The sequence below is a fragment of the Littorina saxatilis genome, linkage group LG3 (genome assembly GCF_037325665.1).
Source record: "Littorina saxatilis isolate snail1 linkage group LG3, US_GU_Lsax_2.0, whole genome shotgun sequence".
In the NCBI taxonomy this organism is placed as follows: Eukaryota; Metazoa; Mollusca; class Gastropoda; order Littorinimorpha; family Littorinidae; genus Littorina; species Littorina saxatilis.
The window spans coordinates 30,743,008-30,766,120 of record NC_090247.1 but is presented as its reverse complement, the minus strand read 5'-3'; the positions used below and the strand labels follow the sequence as shown (position 1 = coordinate 30,766,120).

The window sequence follows — 23,113 nt, the reverse complement described above, 5'->3', positions numbered from 1 at the left end:
TAAAGCAAGCGCAGCAACGATTGAGCTTTCTCCGGCCCGTCCATTGAGTTCAATGATTGCAGCGGCTGCAGTGGAACATTTCTTTTGCTGAAACCCATCACCAACAACGTAAGTATGTCAAATCTGACTTTGGTATATACATGTAGCATGCCTCGACGTAGTTAAGCGTACATGTACATCCTCACGCGATAAAGTGTGGAAGGCTATGCTATGCTATGCTAACTTGGTGTTTCTGTCCCCAGAATTAGTATCTATTTGAGACATGACGTGGTTATATGTTAGGCGTGTGGAAGGTATCTCATGTGGAGTTTGATACGGGAAGAGCTGGTCATATTAAGGTGGTATTTTATGTTCATAGAATTTCCCTTTCTGACATACTTTTTCTGAGAGAAATAGAAAATACTACTTGCGTTGCTGTGTCGTACCATATTTTACACGAGCTGCTTTTTACATTTAGTCAATTTTAACTAAACGTTTCAACAAAGATCGGGAATCGAGACGAGGGTAGAAATGTGTGTGTGTGTGTGTGTGTGTGTGTGTGTGTGTGTGTGTGTGTGTGTGTGTGTGTGTGTGTGTGTGCGCGTGTGTCTGTGTGTGTGTGAGTACAGAAATTCCGGGAAAACTACCAAACAGATCCTTATGGAACTTTACATGGAAGTTCCTCCAGATAATACCCCGACACGTTTTATTTTCATCCTCATTGTTTGATAAATGTATTTTATGACATCATATCCGGCCTTTTACAAAAGTTGAGGCCGCACTGTGGTAAATCTCATCTTTTAAGCAATTTGATCGAACCTTTGATCAAACAATCTTTGACTCAGTCTGGACTATGGGGTTGTATTTCAGCTCGGAAGCTTAAGAATTGTTTAAAACAAATAATGTTCAGTAAAGTAGTGATTAAAATCAAATTTTCGCAACCAGATTTAAAAGTTCTTTCTTTATTTGGTGTTTAACGTCGTTTTCAACCACGAAGGTTATATCGCGACGGGGAAAGGGGGGAGATGGGATAGAGCCACTTGTCAATTGTTTCTTGTTCACAAAAGCACTAATTAAAAATTTGCTCCAGGGGCTTGCAACGTAGTACAATGTATTACCTTACTGAGAGAATGCAAGTTTCCAGTACAAAAGACTTAACATTTCTTACATACTGCTTGACTAAAATCTTCACAAAAATTGACTATATTCTATACAAGAAACACTTAACAAGGGTAAAAAGAGAAACAGAATCCGTTAGTCGCCTCTTACGACATGCTGGGGAGCATCGGGTAAATTCTTCCCCCTAACCCGCGGGGGGCAGATTTAAAAGTGATTGCATTGTATAGATAGATAGATAGATAGATAGATAGATAGATAATTTATTGTCAACTGTACAATACATGAATGAACATAAAAAATACACGAGGAAAGCAGCTTGCTGTGTGATAAAAACAAAAATAAATAGCATTCATACATCACTGGCGCATAGCATCATACATACATGGGTAAGACAATATCTCATTCTATTCTGTATAGTGACTTGAATCCATAAATGTATACATAGCTTACGTTTGAATTTCAAACAAGCTCAGAAAGTTCAAACGAATACAGAAAATCGCACTTTCCTATAATTATTAAGTGCCACCACGAAATGAGTCGCATGTCACCTCGCGCGGTTCTGCGCTAGGCTTAATATAAGTCCGGGGAGTGTCTGGTAACAGTGTGAGGGTCACCTTTGTCACACGCTTTTTACTCAAACAGTTTTCGCTCTTTTCTAAAACGGGTTTCGCCACTGGATAGAGCATAACAAACTCGTTAGGAAAATGTAAAAATATAAAAATCATGCAAAGGTGACATGCGACTCATTCCGTGGTGGAGGGTCACTAAATTATGCACAAGCTGAACTGCGCTTGGTGTCACACACACACATGCATCACACACGTGCGCAGCCAGTCAACCACCGACTCAATAAGAATCTTGCATACTAAAGTTCCACAAACACAAATTGTAGTATAAGAGGAAATATTATTGTTCACTTATAAACATATTTATAACACATACACACACGCACACTTTAAAGTTAATGACCTGCTGGAGTAAATGGCTTATTTATCGAGCTAGGTAATAAGGGTAATACTCAAGTAACCAACTGAGTCCAGCAGTAGATAGAAATCCCGACGATGTAGACGTAGACGATAGAATGACGGTAGTAGGACGACACTGAGTTAAAGGTGAAACAGAAGACTGCGCAGACGTAGATGTAGATGTAGATGTGAGTGAAATGTCATCTTCCGGTTAAAGTTGACACCAGAACTTGATTGTTTCAGCCTTCAGGTTAACAACAGGGCGACCTGAAATATGCGTAGAGTTAGTTTCATAGTCAATATCACGCTACCCTTTACCCGGCCCGTCTTATGCCAATAACTCCAAAGCAGGATTATATGGACAATGGCAATACTGATTCACACACTCATATACCCAAATCACTCATGCTGGCAACCATTTAAACATATTCAAATTAGTGTTCAAACTAGCTCCTAGCATCAATATATTAACAACACGATTTAACAATATTTCTTAGATATAATCATAACTATCATAGGCAAAGTACAACAAGTATACAATAGTAGAAACCCATTATACTGCACTTGCAGACAAGCAAACAAACAACAAACAACAAACAAACAAACGGCCGGTCGACTCGGACTCGACTCGGACGTATGCATATATATATATCAAAGTAACAAACTACATGTCCCTAAAGTTATTTCCTATAACTCCGATGCATATATTACAAATAAAGACTCACCGCATCTCGGCCGCATGTACAAGACAAATCATTATGCCCTTCCCCAGTCCGATCTCTGAAACCGAACCTACAGCTGCTGTAGCTGGATTCGCTGCTTGGAACGCAAGCCTTCTCCGAATGAAGTATTATTCCCCAGTTTCTAAATTCATACATCAAATAAACACAGTTCACAAACATCATAACGTAAATTACGAAAAGCACGAGAAAAACCATATAGCGCACCACCAGGCAGTAACGCCCAAACACCAAACACAGGCGCTTTCAGTCGGTCTTTTCTACATACAACAGGCGCTTGTGACACACCCCCCTACTCAGACTGAACTAAGTATTAGTTTCATGTCCATCATCTTGAACAATGCGACTGTAGTAGTCGGCACCCACATTGTCTCGTCCTCGGATCACTGTGACCCGGAAAGAAAAGGACTGCAGCAGAAGAGCCCATCTCATCAACCGACCATTGGAGGTCTTTGATCTCTGCAAGTGCTGCAGAGATTGATGATCTGTTTGGAGTTCAAATTCCCGACCGTAGAGGTAGACTTCGAACTTTCGAATGGCCCACACGATAGCCAGGCATTCCTTTTCTACAGTTGCGTAGTTCTTCTCAGCATTGTTGAGCTTACGACTGGCAAAGGAAACTGGCTTGAGTTCTCCCCCGTGATCCTGGAGTAGAACTGCTCCGAGTCCGATGTCAGATGCGTCTGTCTGGAGTACAAACGGCAGAGATAGATCCGGAACACAGATGACAGGACGTTGACTTAACATCTGCCGAAGTGTCTGGTATGCTTCCTCACAGCGGTCTGTCCACTCTACTCTGTTGGACAAATTCTTCCGAGTCAAATCTGTCAGAGGTAATGCAATGGCGGCAAAGTTGGGTACATATCGGCGATAAAACCCAACCAACCCCAGAAAAGCGCGAACATCCTTCTTTGTTTCTGGTCGCCGTGCAGCTTGGATCTTTTCGACTTTTGCTGCCTCTGGCCACATCAATCCATGTCCAACATGATGTCCCAGATAGTCCAACTCACTGAAACCAATGACACATTTTGTTGGTCTAGCCGTCAGCCCTGCTTCTTCAAGTCTGTGAAACACTGCACATAGAGCCTGCAGATGAGTCTTCCAGTCCTGGGTTGCAACCAGGATATCGTCCATGAAGTTGTAGACATCGTTGCGGTTCAGTGGTTTCAGCAACTTACGCATCATCCGACTGAACACCGCCACTGCGTTTTGGAGTCCGAAAGGCATCTTGGTCCAGGTGAACTGTCCTTGTGGGACGATGAAAGCCAGTTTCTCTTTATCAGGTGGATAAACAGGAATCTGCCAATATCCCTTCGACAGATCAATCTTTGAAAAGAACTTTGCTCGACCTAGCCGGCTAAATAGCTCATCGACATTGGGAAGAGGTTCTCCATCAAAAACAGTCACTCTGTTTAACTGCCGATAATCTATGCAAAACCTGACCTTTCCGTCCTTTTTCTTGACTAAAACGATTGGAGCGTTGTAAGGTGAAGAAACTGGTTCGATCACTCCCATCTTTAGCATGGCTTCAACTTCCCTTTTCACTGCTTCTGTCTGAGAATATGGTATAGGCCTGGGACGGACAAAGACAGGTTTGGAGACAAGTAGATTGGCGGAAAATTCCTCCAACTGTGTGTTTCCAGGCAAATCGGTAAGAGTTTTTCCAAACTTCCCTCCTAAAAGCTTCACGTCGTTGCGCTGACTGTCAGTCAACTCTGGGTTGCATTGGATGTCATCTGGACCTTCCTCAGGCTGAAGTGACGGCAACGGGATGTCCTGAGGGTACCTCATATCTTCCTCAGAGGTTGCTCCAGTTTCCTCCACCACAACCGTGCAGGATAGGACATCTGCCTCTGTTCTTTTACAAGTGTCTCTGGATTGAGATTCTCTTTCCACGTATTGCTTGAGAAGGTTGGCATGATAGAGTTTCTCCTTTGAACCAATTCGCAATCGGTAGTCCTGCTCACCAACTTTCCCAACAACCTCATAAGGCCCTTGCCAAGCCATTTCCAACTTGTTTCTCTTCAGTGGAATGAGTAGAAGAACCCTACTCCCAATCTTGAATTTCCGCTTCACTGCTCGTCGATCAAAGGCCTTGGCGTAGCGACGAGATGAGCTGTCCAAGTTCTGTTGAGCCAGCTTCAGGGTGTCTTCTAGTCTTTGCCGCAAATCGACTACATATTCCGCCGTGGTCCTCACCTCTGCTGGAGGGTCTTTGGTCCACAACTCCTTCAGGAGAACATTAGGGGACCCCTCACGGTTCGACCATAGAGGAGTTCGAATGGTGAAAATCCAAGGCTCTCTTGCGGTACCTCCCTGTACGCAAAAAGTAGAGCAGGTACATATCGATCCCAATCTCTTGGCTTTTCACTGCAGAGTTTCTTGAGCATCGACTTCAATGTTCCGTTGAAACGTTCCACTAGTCCATTACATTGCGCATGGTAAGGAGTGGTGGTGAGTCCTTTGATGGCGAGTAATTGGTTTACTTGGTTCATGAGGTCGCTGACAAACTGTGATCCTCGATCAGTGAGTACTTCTGAAGGAACTCCAACTCGGGTGTACATTTCCCACAAAGCTTCGGCAACACGTTCGGCTTCTATGCTGGGCAAAGGAGTAGCCTCTGGGTAACGTGTAGCATAGTCCACAGTGACTAAGATGTAGCGGTTCTTCCTCTCGGAGATGGTCAATGGGCCAACAATGTCAACAGCGAGTCTCTTGAATGGTTCATCGATGAGTGGCATCTTCCCAAGGGGAACTTTGTGTATTCTTCCTTTTGGCAAAGCTCTTTGACATGCATCACATGATTGTACGTAACGACGGATGTCCCCGCCCATTCCGGGCCAGTAAAAAGACTGCCAAAGTCGATCATGAGTTTTCTTGGTCCCTAAATGGCCAGCCATCGGAACATCGTGCGAGAGACTGAGAACTCCGGCTCTCAGAGATTCGGGAATCACCACCTGGCTATATGTTCCGTCAGTCGTGATGAAACGTCTCTGCAGAATTCCTCTCTTCCAAATAAACTGAACTTGTCCACGTTTTCCGCAGGGAGCAGGATCACTACCTCGTGCTAGTTCTCTCATCCGTGACAAAGTTGGGTCCTGGTTCTGAAGTTTGATCAAATCTTCCCGCGTCACATTTCCAAGACCAGAATCTGTCATTTTCAAACTTTTGGGTGATTCTTTGTCTCTCGAGTGTTGGGACCTGGTAACGACTGCTGTCTTCAGTGGCTGTGCTTCCGCCTTGTACACAGGTACTTCGAGAGTTTCTCCACCTGGCCGGATGATCCTGTTTCCAATCAATACGGGGTAAGTCAGTTGATCGGCAACAATGGCAACAGCTTCTCCTGAGAAAAAAGGTGACTCGAGATGAATGACAGTGGTGAAACACTTTTGTTCAACATTCCCCGCCGCAAGTCGGATAGTTTGTCCTTCCCGCATAAGATCGCAGTCCTTGACCAAAGTCGAGTCGATCACCAGTCCATCTGCTCCTGTGTCACGCAAAGCCGAGACTTGTGCTCCGTTTACCATCACTGTACACAGGGGAGTGTAAGACAGTTTCCCACAAGGACCGCAAAGGGCAGGCAACTCCTTCATGGTTGAATTCGATTCTGGAGTCGTCACAGATCTCACATTCGTAGAACGTGCAGGACGCGGACAATTCCTTCGCTTATGTCCTTCCTGGCCGCAGTTGAAACATTTGCCCCTTTGACCTTCAGGGTTAGAGTAGATCGGTGGTGCGTTCTTCTTCGGGCTGTCTGAGTTCTTGTTTCCCCCAGCTCGACCAGTCACAGTGACTGGGTTTTTCCTTGCTCTCTTCGACGCGGCATAACATTCTGCCAACTCTGCGGTGGCTTGCAAATTAGCCGGGTTATTCTGACGAATAAATTCTCCCAAATCACCTGAGATTCTATCCATGAGATGTTCTGTAAGTATGAGATCCCTCAAGTCTTCATATGTTTCAGCTTTCTTGGCGCTCTTCCGCCAGCGTTCAAACCATATGCGTAGTCTGGTCGCATATTGGTTGAAGGTTTCTGCTTCGTTCTTAGTAGCTTGACGAAACTTCGATCGGTATGCATCCGCCGTCCATCTAAACGATGACCTAAGGGATTCCACGACTGCATCGTAGTTTGAAGCGTTTTCAAGGGGTAGCTCTAAGTAGACGTCAGCTGCAAATCCAGTTAGTAGAGTACCTAAGCGCGCTCCCCATGTTTCTCCATTCCACCCGCTAAGTGTGGCAGCACGTTCAAAGCGTCCCAAAAAAGTGTCAAGTTCCTCTTTGGTTTCATCGAATTGGTCTATTTTTAGCCTAACCGGTTGGATGGCGGGATCGTGGGCAATAGGAGCAGGGGCAGCAGCAGCAGTCCGCGTTCTTTCTAGTTCAGCTAAAAGTTTAGCTTCTTCGAGTTCATAGAGTCGCTGGCGTCGTCTTTGTTCCTCCTCCTCTCGTTCCTGTTTTCTCCTGGCTTCTTCCTCTTCTCGTTCCTGTTTTCTCTTGGCTTCTTCTTGTCTCATCCTGGCTTCTTCCTCTTCTCGTTTCTGTTTCCTCCTGGCTTCTTCCTCTTCTCGTTTCTGTTTCCTCCTGGCTTCTTCTTGTCTCATTCTGGCTTCTTCTTCTGTCAGCTTCTGTTCAGCTAACTGCTTCCGAATCTGAACTTGACTCAGCTGTTCTTCCTGCACATAACGAGCCAACGAACTGCCCGAACGAATCCCAAGAGCGCGTCCCTTGGCGGCAAGAAGTTCATGTTCAGAGTCCAGATTAGTGACATCGATACCAACTTCAGCAGAATGTACTTGATCGCCGCGACCAGGAGTAGTAAGACTAGCCAAAGCAGCATTTCTAGGAGTACCAATTGTTCTGGCTGGAGTAGACATGATGAAGTCAGACCAACAAGCCTTGCTTAAAGAACCTCTTAACTTTGAAAACACCAGTAGCAATCATGAAATATCAACACCAATCCAAATTTCCTAAATCGCCAAACTGCTAGTGCAGCTTTACAAAGAAACTTTGAAAAAGAGATACTTCAAATTGTAAACATTTTATCAGAATTACAACGTAACTCACATACACATATCAATACACATTTATGTAAGTACAACACAACACATTACAACACAGAACTTATTTAGCAAAATTCTAAGGTGACCTTGAACTTATAACTTTCCCGGACGAGCCCCCATTTGTCACACACACACATGCATCACACACGTGCGCAGCCAGTCAACCACCGACTCAATAAGAATCTTGCATACTAAAGTTCCACAAACACAAATTGTAGTATAAGAGGAAATATTATTGTTCACTTATAAACATATTTATAACACATACACACACGCACACTTTAAAGTTAATGACCTGCTGGAGTAAATGGCTTATTTATCGAGCTAGGTAATAAGGGTAATACTCAAGTAACCAACTGAGTCCAGCAGTAGATAGAAATCCCGACGATGTAGACGTAGACGATAGAATGACGGTAGTAGGACGACACTGAGTTAAAGGTGAAGCAGAAGACTGCGCAGACGTAGATGTAGATGTAGATGTGAGTGAAATGTCATCTTCCGGTTAAAGTTGACACCAGAACTTGATTGTTTCAGCCTTCAGGTTAACAACAGGGCGACCTGAAATATGCGTAGAGTTAGTTTCATAGTCAATATCACGCTACCCTTTACCCGGCCCGTCTTATGCCAATAACTCCAAAGCAGGATTATATGGACAATGGCAATACTGATTCACACACTCATATACCCAAATCACTCATGCTGGCAACCATTTAAACATATTCAAATTAGTGTTCAAACTAGCTCCTAGCATCAATATATTAACAACACGATTTAACAATATTTCTTAGATATAATCATAACTATCATAGGCAAAGTACAACAAGTATACAATAGTAGAAACCCATTATACTGCACTTGCAGACAAGCAAACAAACAACAAACAACAAACAAACAAACGGCCGGTCGACTCGGACTCGACTCGGACGTATGCATATATATATCAAAGTAACAAACTACATGTCCCTAAAGTTATTTCCTATAACTCCGATGCATATATTACAAATAAAGACTCACCGCATCTCGGCCGCATGTACAAGACAAATCATTATGCCCTTCCCCAGTCCGATCTCTGAAACCGAACCTACAGCTGCTGTAGCTGGATTCGCTGCTTGGAACGCAAGCCTTCTCCGAATGAAGTATTATTCCCCAGTTTCTAAATTCATACATCAAATAAACACAGTTCACAAACATCATAACGTAAATTACGAAAAGCACGAGAAAAACCATATAGCGCACCACCAGGCAGTAACGCCCAAACACCAAACACAGGCGCTTTCAGTCGGTCTTTTCTACATACAACAGGCGCTTGTGACACTTGGTGATGACAGAATTTCGGTTTTTGGTGTAGAACGTTTGGTTTCATGCCGACAGATTGACTGAAAGCTCGGGTCTATCTAGACTCACTCACTCACTCACACCAACTTTGCCGCGACGGAAACGATGAATATTGTGTATTGTTTTAAATTTCTCGCAAAGCTGTACCCTTTACCCCAACCAACCCATTTTGAAATGAACCTTCGTGTTTATTCAATAAAATGTCAAAGCGTCAAAGCGTCACTCACACCAACTTGATGCTTTAACGCACCTCCGCTTTTTAACAATGAATATGAAAGTAATGCCACATGAGGAGAGGGGAACGCATACCGGTTTCTGTCCGCGAGCCAGCACGCGTGTGTCACTGAATGTCAATCAGAAGCGACCATTGTGGGTTTTCGTTGTCCTGCAGCTTATACAAATGATGTAAACGTTAAACGTTTCTAACCTCTGTTATGGTTGGCCGTGATCAATACATATAAATTGCTTGTCCTAGTCCTCGTAGCAATACAAACTGCCTAAAACGTCATCTATGTTACTGTCCGGGCGTTCTGTTGAAGAACATACAAAATATAGACAAGCTTGTTCTGACTAAATCAACTATTAGTTTCAATGACTCGACCACCACAGCTGTTGCTGTATTAATACCGGTAGTCATTTGTGTGCAGGAGGAAGACCTTGTGCGTCTACACCATGGTTAAAAGTAAATGTCCGGGGAAGCAGGCGCAAAAGCAGTAACTGCTTTCGGGAATACAATATCATTTTTATCACTTTTGGGGGTGCCATTTTATATACGAATTTCCCTAAATCAACCTTTAAAAGATTTTAGTTTCTGTACCAGGCTTTTTTTCCTGCTAGGGTGTCAGGGGTGTACCTGAACTTTTTTGGCTACCGACCAGGGGGGCCGGTAAGTCAGCAATTTGAACCAGCCCCCCCCAATTTCAACCGGCCCCCAACCAGCCGGGATTTCCAACCATATCAACGGCTCGTAGATCGCGCGTTGGCGACGACAAACACACAAAAACCTACATTTATACAAACAATGCTCACATGCTTATTTTAAATGCCACAAACAAACACAAGACATAAACAAACTTTGTATGTTTGGGGTGCTTTAATTATTCACTATGGTTCAATAACAAAGCAAACAGTAAAGTATCAATTCAATGAAGAAAACATTTTATCAAATCAACATTCACCCACTCACTGTCACACAGTTAACCTCACTCTTAGTAGTCAAATGCACACCCTCATATATAGTCATACCATTAATCATTTACATGCTAAGGGAAACAATCACACACAAGTCATCCCCTTTCTCAGTGTCACACAATCACACATTAACTTTCACTCTGTCTCGTAATTGCCAGTCTTAAAAAGTTGCAGAATCTTTGGCACATCTAAATCTCTAAACACAAATTTACCTCCTGGTATCACATTCTGATCACAAGTAAAGTTGAACAAATGAGTTTAAAAAGTCAATAACACGGTGTTACACCACCAGCAGGTCTAAATCTCTAAACACAAATTTACCTCCTGGCAGTCAGGCACACATTAACACTACAAGTAACAAATCACAATCTATTGCAAGAATAACAGTTAACTGAAAGTCCACACAAACTCACTGGCACATAACATCCTAAACAGGGCTGATCTGAAGAGGAGCTCCATTTTCTCAGCTTGTTGTTTCGTGAGGGAACTGATCAGCCGAGCCCCATCGGTCTTTTCGGGATGTGTCCGTGCAGCAGCTATTTGACAAGATGCAGCATGGACTGTAGAACATCCATGCTCTCTTATGTTTTCCAGTTTAAACTTGGTCGAACCAACAACAAAGGTTGATTTTTGTGCTCGGTCTCCTTTTGCGTGGGTTCGACACACAGCACAATGCATCTCCTGTTTCGTATCGTCGTTGACTCGTACACGACGGAGCCATTCTCTTTCTTCGCCGGTATCTGTCCTCTTCCATCTTTCCTGCCATTTTCTCTGCCGTGTTTCGTTTTCATACTAGGGAGATTTAAAAGACAGCACGTTTCGTTTTGCAGCTCGTTTCGTTTGGTGAATGAGTCACCCCGCGAAAGGGAACGTGAAACGAGACGGCATAGGCCGCAGACAAGATTTAGATGTATTCACGTTTCGTTTCGGAATGAAGGAAGGGCGATAAATCATCAACATAAAAAGGAGGGTCAGAAAACGGCGGGCATACGCAAATAAAAGGCGAGTCATGCGCAAATGAAAGGCCGGGCATGGCAGGATATGATCCGCTGACTGGGCATGGCATAATTTCAACTCCACGAGTCAATAAAGGATTGACATACTCGCATTGCACACACAAGAGCTTCACATTTTTCAATTCATGCACCTGCTCATCATCAATTGTATTTCACAAAAATTAGATCATTCATGTTGAATTCCAAGATTTACTCATTCGAACTCATTATTTTTTTTATCCATTTCACGCATCTCAATTTTTACAACTGGTAACAGCCTATGGCAAAGAGCTCTACCGAACCATGTAGGCAATTATACCCTGAGTATTCCCCATTCTCAGAAAACGGCCCTGTGCACACGCCTGTGCCGATTTAGAAGCCTTTCCCCAACTAGGGGTTGTTTTGTACTTGTCACGTCTGTCCTCGATCAGAATGGAAAAAAAACCCCTAGGAGGTGGTCCAGAATCGGGCATACTTTGATTATTTTCAGTCCAAATTAATCACACAGACTTTGTTTATACAAAATCACATACGAAGCCAGAATAAAAATTCGATGCGATGACCTACTTCTGCTTCGCCATTTGCTTTCTCACCATGAAGTTGGATAAATGTACCAGGATCAGCACCCTTCAAAATATTTCAGTTCACAACAGTTGTCTACCTCCAATGAACACATTCTCAGCGCTGAAAGACTGTGAAAGGGTTGATGAATCTAGCAATGCATAAAATGGCCAACAAATAAAACTGTTAGTGTGCAAAAATACTCACAAAAGTTGACGAAATATTGTTCGTTTTTTGGGGGTGGAAAACGTGACTGCGTTTTGACGTTCCACGTTCCGTTTCAGTTGACCTTCACCTTTCCAGCGAGAGACCCCCGAAATGATGACGTTTACCACAACTTCAAAACGAAACGTCCCGACGTTTCGTTTTTTAAATCTCCCTAGTACTGTCTCTTTTTACCTCTTTTTCCATTGACAAGTGGCTCTATCCCATCTCCCCCCTTTCCCCGTCGCGATATAACCTTCGTGGTTGAAAACGACTTTAAACACCAAATAAAGAAAGAAAGAATCGTCCGTTCTCTGTTTTTTTTGCGGCGGGGGAGTGACAGTGTCAATAAATCTCCACATGTTTACAAGCGTGTGTACAGTACGACGTTTGAATGCGAGTGGGGAACTTCCGGAGGTAGTCGCGTTAGACGCGAGAAACATGGCGTCCAATCTTATAGCAGACGAACCGCGCAAGATCTTTGTTCGCCGGCCGTTCCGATCGAAATTTGAACTCGCCAGGCGGGCGATTTTAGAGGAATTTCGAACCCGCCCGACGCGATTTGAAATCGCCCGGGGCGGGCGAGCGGCAATATTCACCCCTGGGGTGTGTTTGAGTCTAACAAAGAAGCAACTAAGAGAAGAAAACAAATCGACTGCGGGGTTCTATAACCTGCATCTACGTTACCGGCTTTTTGTAGCAAGAGAGAAACAATAAATGTTCCAACTTTTGATATGGCGTTCGCCAACAGGAGCACATATACTACGAGAAAGATATTGACAGGCCCGTCCGGTGACACCCTGCTCTGTCGTCAGGTGAAATGCAAGTGCCCGTCATCTACGTTACCGTGCGTTTGTGTGTGTGTGTGTGTGTGTGTGTGTGTGTGTGTGTGTGTGTGTTGTGTGTGTGTGTGTGTGTGTGTGTGCAAAAAATCCACACTATACAACTGCTGAGGACTTTTAAATTTTGAAGAAATTTTGTTTCTAAACTGAGCAAAAAAATTATTGCACCCATTTTCGTACCCCAACTAAAACATTTATTCCCTGGTTATTTCGTTCAAACTTTATATGCCATTAAAGGCCTTTCACTTGGCACACAAAGATTTCTGTGATAGGTATCACGTGACCGCCGCCGATGTAAGGGTACCCCCAAAATCGACCTGATAAAAAAGTCGGGCACCAATTAACAAATCGACAAAAATTCAGAATAGGCTTAACTTGGCAACTTGGACACACGAGGAGATAGCCAAATCAATTATCTATTTAGAACAGGTTGTTTTGTTTTGCTATCTTGTGTATCTCTTGTGTAATGTCATTTCTACTGATGCAGGTGTGGAGCGCATGAGCAGTAAAAAACAAGAGGTTTTTGCGTCCATTATGAGGGGTACAACGCCCTTTCGGAAATTCCTGTTCGCTCTTCCAATATTAGTTAAGATGTTTCAAACCAAGACGTACGCGTTGATGTACACGTTCACATTAAATTGAAAACGTTTTTGAGTACAACTGAAACGAATTAAAACATATATTATCTGACTAGTGTACACACCCATGTTTAGTAAAAGCACCCATGCTTCGTGAATAAAGGTCCCAGGTCTCACTATCGCACATTTCTTCCACGTCGAGTGTTGAGCCGCGCATCCTCATGTGAAACCTTTAATTTGTTTTTCTCCAGGCTGGTAGCGTGAAGGCGTGTAAAGCTGATATCTCCCGTTTGACTACCGTTAGGAACATACCGTATGCGCCACAATTCCAAGCTACTCAATTGAGCCCAGAGTACCAGAGATACCTGTCAAATCCGCAGACAGAGAAACAGACAAACAGACAGAATGAAACCTATACGCCGCTTTATTAAACAAAGGTAGCGTAAAAATGGACCGTTCACGTTGTTGTCTATTGACAGCGGTTATCGCTGAGTGCCTTGCAGAACATACTGCGGCCAAGGATGATTGGACAATGCTGTAGCTCTGCAATCATCCACACAAAAATTGATCATGTTTACAGGACTAGCTAACGTTAACAAGTGATTGTACTTAAATGGTACTTTGGCAGTATTTGTAACAATCATTTGTATGCATCAGGGACCTATATATATAAAGCTGTGTACCAAAAGTGTGACATGCATCATGGAAATTGAAAGAGTCTGAATAGGTTGTTATTACGGTTTATGTGAAAGATATAGACATATGTCACGTTGCCATGCTAAACAAAAGATACGTTTAATCTTTTTGGATACGAGGGGTGGTCGGAAAGTTGTGTAACATCACACATGTTTAACGTAACATGGGATCTAAACACACAAGACAGATAACAAAAAGCCATAGTATTTAGTAACAAGCTTTTTTTGCTTCACATTTAGAGCGTATTCCGAACAAAATGCAGTCAGGGGAAACAAACTGAACTAGTTATAGGTAACAAAAACGTATGTTTTGGTTGTGTCAAACAACAAACAAACATCGTCTGTGTGAAGTAACAAACAAATCCACTCGTGTGAGTCAATAAATAACATTGAGTCAACATGTAGCTACAAGATGTACACTGAATCAGGTTATCATAGAGACAAGTAAGGCTAGGTTAGCCGAAACCCGAAGGTTGAGACGGTGAGCGCGTCTCCGCGAATACCGTTTTGCCTAATATTTGTGCAAATTGTTAAAGCAAACATGACATATCTATATCTATTTTATTCGGGAACTGATCAAAAATGCAAAAAAATCATGTTTGGATTTGTCATTACAATTTTCTTAGTTGGGAAGAAATTCAAATTCATACAAATTTAGTGTTAAGGCGATGTGTGGCACTAAAATTAAACTTGGAGAATACATGGAATAACCTAGTGTTCTTGGTAGTCATTGAAGTGACTTATAACAATCAATGAAAAATGTGCAAATATTAATGGACACAGATCGGCGTTGCTATGGAAACAGCCGCCATATTGAATTTCTAGGAAACGGGTTTACAGCAACATCATACATCAGAAATGCATGATATTTGGCACAAAAATACACATGACTTTTATCTACAATCACATATCTATTTCGCAACAGCATTTAATCTGATTTTCTTCGATTTATCGTTTTCGGAAAGAAAATATAGTCGAGTGTGTTCCAATTTTGATGAAAAGTTAACGTTTCTTTATTTGTTTGGTGTTTAACGTCGTTTTCAACCACGAAGGTTATATCGCGACGGGAGTTAACGTTTTGTCCCTTATAACTCTTACAACTTGAACAGGACTAGACTACAAAGAATAGCCTAAGACTTGACAAAGAGACACCGAGCACGTCTATCACAAAATAAAACATTAAAATGTCGAACTTTTTAAAAATATTAACTTTAAGAGCGAAGAGTCGCAAAAGGTTGCCAAAGTAACATTCGTCCCTCGTTGGTAACGACTCATAACACGCTCCACGCCTGCTGCGTTCCAAAAATATATGGATTCTTTTTATGGAAAAACCTTTCAGCGATGCTGAAGAACATCACATGCGAAAGAAACACCAAGTTTGATGCGTTGATAAGTGACAAATATCATTTTTAACGATCCAACGTAACCAGAACAAATAGAAACGAAGCTTAGTGGCGACACGCGAAAGGCAAAATCACATTCAAATCGGATCAAATTTACACGGCGCACATGCTAACACGTTCATTTCACATCAGTTGTGCCTAATAATACACACAGTCGCATATTCGTGCGTGCAGAAGTTATAGACATGTCACGTAGTTCGCAGTTGGTTTTGGAAACCAAATGTTACGTAGGCAACCGTTTTTTCTAACGATCCAAATGCACACTGTAAACATGTGTAGGGGAAAACAACTAAGTGCATATGTAACACTAGCACAAAACACAACCAAGATGTATATCGGGGAGTTCTTGGTCGCATTTCATTAGCAGCCACACGGATATTTAAAATCAAGATTTAAGCATGTCACACAAAAACCGCCATTTTTTACGTCATTTTCAGTGTTTGCTTTCATACAAAACACTAAACAACCGAACCATTTTCTTAATTATATTATCGTTATCTCTTTGGGTAATTTGCAGTCTGTTGATATCCTTATATCATTCAAGAAGCAAGAAAAACATTCCGAAATTTTACTTTAAAGTCATGACCCTCTTGTGGTACACAGCTTTGTGGAAGGACCCATAGGTCTATGATATTACCCAATATTGACGGACTGTGTGATGATATCTTCTGCTATGGTATGTTGAGACAGTGATATCAAAATCGAGACCGGACCAATAGCAGAAGATATCATCACACAGTCAGTCAATGTTAAATATATTGCTAATACTCTAGACATTTTGTATTTACTGTAAAGAAATTACAAAAGTATTTGTCTCAGTTTTGGCTGTTCGATATCCCTCCCTCTGATTATTATTTCTTTTTGTTCACTCTTTTCTTGCACTTTTCAGTATTTCAAAAGGTCTTTTTTTTCAAGAAGTCTTTAGTCACTTGCTCAACTAAATTCTGTGGTAATTACATTTTCATATATATTTTTTTGTTTTTAAATTTAGGTGTTTTTGTTTTTGAAGTGGGGAAGCAATAAAGAGGTCGTCGATATCACTTTTGCACTGAGCTCATGAGCTCATTTTTGCCCAATTGACCAATGGAAATCCACGAAACATGAAATAGCAATATATATGCATGCAATGTCTTGCATTTTTTTTTCTCAAACCGATGACACGTTTGAAAACATTTTCCGGAAGATTGCATAGCATCTCAACACTTATCTGTTACGATGATTTTACCATAAGTACGTATCGTATGTAGACATAAGATCCTGGAAGTTTCAAAGCAACATTACAGTCATATCAAGGCTTTCATCGTTGTCGACGTCGTCGTTGTTGTTGTGGTCATGAAGGTGATGATGGTTTGGTTGTTGTTGTTGTTTTTATTGTTGTTGTTGTTGTTGTTGTTGTTGTTGTGGTGGTGGTGGGATTGGTTTCTTTATGTTTACTTCATGATGTTATGTTGTTATAAATCCTTATACATTATTGGGTCATTGTTGATTGCGAGTGAAAACGTGGATCTCACTGAAATTCCTACCTGTTTCAGAAATGGGCCACAAAATGTCCCCCAGGGCGACACTAGCTGTCACAGTCAGCCTCCTTTTATTTGCGGTGTACGTGCTGATGGCACAGTTCCTGTCCGATACTTCATTATTTGTCCACGTTTTTGCTCCTGGCTACCAGTGGGGTCAGTCAGTTAGGGAAAAGTGGGGCAATGCGTCATCTCCTGCAAAGGGGGACAACGCGTCACCTCGAGCAAAGTGGGGGACATCGTCATCTGCAGCAAAGTGGATGAAATCGTCATTTCCAGCAAAGTGGGCCAATACGTCATCTGCAGCAAAGTGGGTCAATACGTCATCTCCAGCAAAGTGGGTCAATACGTCATCTCCAGCAAAGTGGAACAATACGTCATTTCCAGCAAAGTGGATGAAATCGTCATCTGCAGCAAAAGAGCGGGACTATGCATCGCCCCAAGCGAAACATTTAAGCAGAACCTCGTCACAAGCAACACTGCCCAAAAGCCTCACGTTCATCGCGGACAGCAACTTGCAAAGCAGGAAGGTATCCATCACAAGCTCGAGGGAACTCAAAACGATTTATTTTTTCAATCGACCCGGGTGGTTTTACCCGAATAACCCCAACTTGTTCAGAGAATGTGACGTCAACGCATGCGTGCTGACACACAATGAGCCAGAAAGGGCTGATGCAGTGGTTTTCCATATGTGCGCCAATCTGCAAAGTCCATTGCCGTTTAAGCCGGCTCAGTATCAGGTGTGGATTGCGTTTGGATTAGAATCCCCTCCTCATTGTAGATATTATCGGAATCCCTATTCGAGAAGTAGAAAGTTTAACTGGACGATGACGTACAGGACAGATTCTGACGTGTTTGCTCCGTACGGTCTTTTGCGCCTTCGCGAAACTCCCTCCGAAAAGAACTACACGGCGATAGTTTCGGGAAAATCTAAACCGGTGGCTTGGTTTGTCAGCAACTGCAATGACCGAAGTAAACGCCAAAAATATGTCAAGGAATTGAGCAAGCACATACAAGTGGACATATATGGTCACTGTGGAACTTTGACGTGCCCCAGAAGCAGCGAAACAGACTGTATGCGCTTACTGAACACGACTTATTTCTTCTACCTGTCCTTTGAGAACTCGCTGTGTCGTGACTACATGACGGAGAAAGTGTTCAAACTGTACGATAACGTTAACGTCATCCCTGTGGTGCGGGGACAAGTGGATTATGATCGGTACCTCCCGCCCGGAACCTTCCTCAACACAGCAGACTTCCCTACGCCTCGGGCGCTAGCTCTCCGCCTCAGAGCTCTCATGGCCGATACAACGGAATTCGCAGACATGCTGCGGTTGAAGGACCGGTTTTCCCAGAACCACTGCCTCTCTTTTTGCAAGCTTTGCCAGAAACTGCACGAGGACAACGGGGCAAAGACGTATCCAGACCTATCCAAATGGGCTTCAGAAGGAATCTGTCGGGATGCTGTGGATGTGTGACGTATGTTACGCGTGATTGTTTTGAAAAGTGACTATTACATGATTGTTCTGAAAGTCTACTATTTATTTCATCGTAATCATGTAAGCCCTCATACGTGATTGTTCTGAAAGCTTACTAATTTACATGATTGTTCTGAAACTCTACTAAAGGTAAACTTGCTTCACCCGTGAAATGTAGTCAGATATGGAACAATATGTATACCCCTGCCCAACGAAGTGTGTTTGAGTTGATCCGTCTTCTGTGTGCGCGACAGCTTCAGATGTGTGTTTGAGCTGATCCGTCTCTCCACTCCCATTTTTTTTAGGTGTAGGGGGTGGGGGAGGTTTGTTCATATCAACTGACACTTTATCAAACCATTTGAATAATTCATATACAAAATTCTGGTGGTTGCTGTGTAATAAAAAACAAGTGTCACTGAAAACAGAGATGTGCTAATAAATTTAGCTTTCATGTGTGTGTATGTGTGGTGTGTGTGTGCGTATGTACTCAGTGCACTGGCGTCGGAAAATGGGGGGGGGGGCAGCTGCTGTTCCTGGGGTGGGGGGGGCAAACATGACAAAAATATTCACAGCGAGAGAGAGAGGAGAGAGAGAGAGAGAGAGGGGGAGACAGAGACAGAATGAGAGAGAGAGAGAGAGAGAGAGAGAGAGAGAGAGAGAGAGAGAGAGAGAGAGAGAGAGAGAGAGAATACGAATACGAATACGAAAGTTTATTCAGTTTTAGGCCAGAGCCCCTTCTGAAGGGTATGCGCCCATATACAACATAATCATAGTAAAACATTGTGTTTCATAAATGACCCAAATTTGTACACATCAAACAGTAATACATGTGTACATAAATCATGTCACAGTGATTAATCTTTTCATTCCCTGATAAATGTATTGTGCTAATTTGGATATTTGACTGACATTTCCAGTAGACATAAATATATCGGTACATACATGGATGATTATAATATTTTGGCTTTATCAATAATACTCTTAGGTCACGTAGTGCAGGACAGCAAAACATAAAGTGTATTTCATTTTCTTCAGCCAATTTACACAGACGACACAACAAATCTTCCTCACTCCGTACACTATACCTACATCTGTGTACAGCGAGATCCGAAACACCGAACCTAAATTTAGTTAATGCACTTTTCACATAGCTGTTCATTTCCATATCTATATACGCTTCAGTACTGCTTCCGGTCTTAAACAATCTGTATGTAGAAAATCGATCACTGCTTTGCATATGGTCGTTCCAGTCTTGCCATCTGCAATCTATCAATCGTTGTCTAAAACATTTCAAACAAGAGGCGAAGCCTTCAAGGCTCACGTAAGAAATCGACAAACAGTAACACAAACTCAATCACTCCGTCACACATACACACACACACACAGTAAGCATAGGTGACACTGTGCAAGAAAGCGAGACACTAGATCTAGATCTGTCTGTCTGCATGTAGCCGACTTACAGACACGACTGCCAACTAGTCTCGGCCCGCTCAAAATAACAATGACCGAGACATTCCTTCGCGTGACGTCTAACCCTCTTACGCCATAATGTGACGTCTTCAAATGACGAAATGTTAAAGTTTCTACCACAGACATACACACGCACGCACGCACGCACATACGCACATACGCACGCACAGACAGACAAAGTTACGATCGCATAGGCTACACTTCGTGAGCCAAAAACCACCAATACTGTCCACCCCTTGGTTGTACCATACATCTGCAAACCCATGAGAGAACAAACACTTTCGAACATCCGTCGCCCATGTAATTTTGCCATTACAATCTAAATTATAGAGAACTTTGTATGCTTTACATGGAATCTTAGAATTGTCCATTTTTGTTAATTTTAGCCAATATGTAATGCACTTTACATATGAGTTTAGATATATTGGGAATCTTCCCAATTCACCATACACAAGGTCGTTTGGTGTTCTCATGTCTACATGTAGGAATCGTTTCATGGCGAATAAGTGCAGTTTTTCTATTTCCGTACCTGCAGAATGGTCGACCAAAACAGAAGATTGAACAAGGTAGACCTGCCATTGTCTGCTTCTGAGATCAGTAGCCTTACAAACTCTCTTCTCTGGAGAGAATGGAAGAACAAATCCATGCACACGGCTATAAGCTCTGGCTGGCTCATTCGGGAAGCCCCATTAAAACAGATGAACACCTATAATGCATGCCCACGTGTAACAAAAAGGATTAACCGCCTAAGGGCAGAAGCTGGGAACTACGAATTTCTAGAGCTTAAATGCACATGTCAATCTTGACTTTGGAGTGTGATTTGAACTCATGCCACTTTCAATCCCAGTTTATAAGTTTATAAACTCGAACAGACATATCCTGCCAAATACCCCAAATGAAAAATTGAGCTATCTTTTAAGTTTTAATAAAGACCTTGGATGGCAAGGTCCCAAACTTATCGCTAGACTTTTGCACACGCACCCACTTGGTCCCTAGATATGAAGAGACATTACTGCAACCAACGCCATTGCTTCTCATAGCTACTTTATATTTTTATGAGAACCTTTAAGAATACCCTTTTATATTCAAGTATCTCTTATTACCACTTTTAGATGAGCGACAGTGTGCGGGGGATGGGAGGGTGGTGAACCACTGTACATAAAGGGACAGTTTGTGTGCGCGCCTGTGTGTGTTTTTAATCTAAGACAAATGTCGCCAATGTTTTTACAGAGTGACGTTAAATAAACGATTTTATCATCATCATCGTTATCGAATCGTTCTGCTATCTTTTCATACCAGTGTTCGAAGGCACATTTCTTAACCTTACGCTGCATAAAAGAGAGGTGTTACAATTAAACCAATCTCCGCAAATAAAACAAATACGGGCATGATGTTACATTTAGTTACACACTCTCGATGCTACACAGGAACGTGCTCATTTGAAAACTGCAGAGCAATCGTAACAATTGTGTAAGGGGAGGCTGCAATGTATTGTGATTGTCACTTAAATAGAATAAGACCGACATTTTGTTCTTTGTGAATTTTGTGGTGTGTGTACACACACACACGCACACACCAACACACTCATAAGAAGTGAAAATTCTGCAAAGTGACTGTTCCTCAATTATGAGCCTAGTGGATTACCAGCTCAACTTCCATCCCCCCCCCCCCCCCCCCCAAGCCACCCCCGCAAACCCCTATCCACAAATCCAACTAACAAAACCAACACACATAAAAAATAGTTTCGACTGCTTAAATTTGTTCTCATTCCTCTAACAAGTAGCCGTTGTGTGTGTGTGTTTCATTGATCAACCCCTTATAACTCAACTATTTTCCCCTTCAAAAACATGGTTTTGCTTTTTAGCCGATCACAAACTGGAACCTCAAACAGAGAAGAAAGCACCATCCAAACATCTCAAGTTAAGAATAAAACGTGTATTTTATTCATTCGTTCGGCCCGGATAAGAAAAACACCAAATTTTGCCTTTGCAGCTGTTGTTTCAGCACGCGTCCCGGACAGCTGAGCCAAAATGTGACGTCACTATAGTCTTGTTACATTTAGTCAAGTTTTGACTAAATGTTTTAACATAGAGGGGGAATCGAGACGAGGGTCGTGGTGTATGTGTGTGTGTGTGTGTGTCTGTCTGTCTGTGCGTGTGTGTGTGTAGAGCGATTCAGACCAAACTACTGGACCGATCTTTGTGAAATTTGACATGAGAGTTCATGGGAATGATATCCCCGGATGTTTTTTTCTTTTTTTTGATAAATGTCTTTGATGACGTCATATCCAGCTTTTTGTAAAAGTTTAGGCGGCACTGTCACACCCTCATTTTTCAAACAAATTGATTGAAATATTGGCCAAGCAATCTTCGACAAAGGCCGGACTTCGGTATTGCATTTCAGCTTGGTGGCTTAAATATTAATTAATGACTTTGGTCATTAAAAATCTGAAAATTGTAAAAAAAAAAATGTTTTATAAAACGATTCAAATTTACGTTCATCTTATTTTTCATCATTTCCTGATTCCAAAAACATATAAATATGTTATATTTGGATTAAAAACAAGCTCTGAAAATTAAAAATATAAAAATTATGATCAAAATTAAATTTTCGAAATCAATTTAAAAACACTTTCATCTTATTCCTTGTTGGTTCCTGATTCCAAAAACATATAGATATGATATGTTTGGATTAAAGACACGCTCAGAAAGTTAAAACGAAGAGAGGTACAGTAAAGCGTGCAATGAAGCACAGCGCAACCGCTACCGCGCCAAACAGGCTCGTCACTTTCACTGCCTTTTGCATTAGCGGCGGACTACGTTCAGTTTCATTCTGTGACTTCCACAGCTTGACTAAATGTAGTAATTTCGCCTTACGCGACTTGTTTATGTTTCATTTGTTTATCTGTAAAACAAATTCTGAGCACTTGATTCATGAACTGAGTCTTAAGAATGTGAATGTGAGCACTACTGTGGGATTTAAAA

At 42.2% G+C, this 23,113-nt stretch overlaps 2 protein-coding genes across 2 annotated transcripts; one reads left to right on the top strand and one right to left on the bottom strand.

Moving 5' to 3' along the window:
- The first annotated feature begins 31 nt into the window (after positions 1-31).
- LOC138962121 (3-galactosyl-N-acetylglucosaminide 4-alpha-L-fucosyltransferase FUT3-like) lies at positions 32-19,159 on the top strand. Its single transcript, XM_070333840.1, has 2 exons — positions 32-108; positions 17,197-19,159. Exon 2 carries the CDS (start codon positions 17,199-17,201, stop codon positions 18,657-18,659), a length of 1,461 nt encoding a protein of 486 aa, XP_070189941.1. The 5' UTR covers positions 32-108; positions 17,197-17,198; the 3' UTR covers positions 18,660-19,159.
- LOC138960892 (uncharacterized) lies at positions 1,898-7,674 on the bottom strand. Its single transcript, XM_070332528.1, has 3 exons — positions 5,290-7,674; positions 2,789-5,119; positions 1,898-2,330 (listed from the first exon to the last, which is right to left on the bottom strand). The coding sequence occupies exons 1-2, from the start codon at positions 7,672-7,674 to the stop codon at positions 3,110-3,112; spliced, it is 4,395 nt and encodes a 1,464-aa protein (XP_070188629.1). The 3' UTR covers positions 1,898-2,330; positions 2,789-3,109.
- Positions 19,160-23,113: the final 3,954 nt, after the last annotated feature.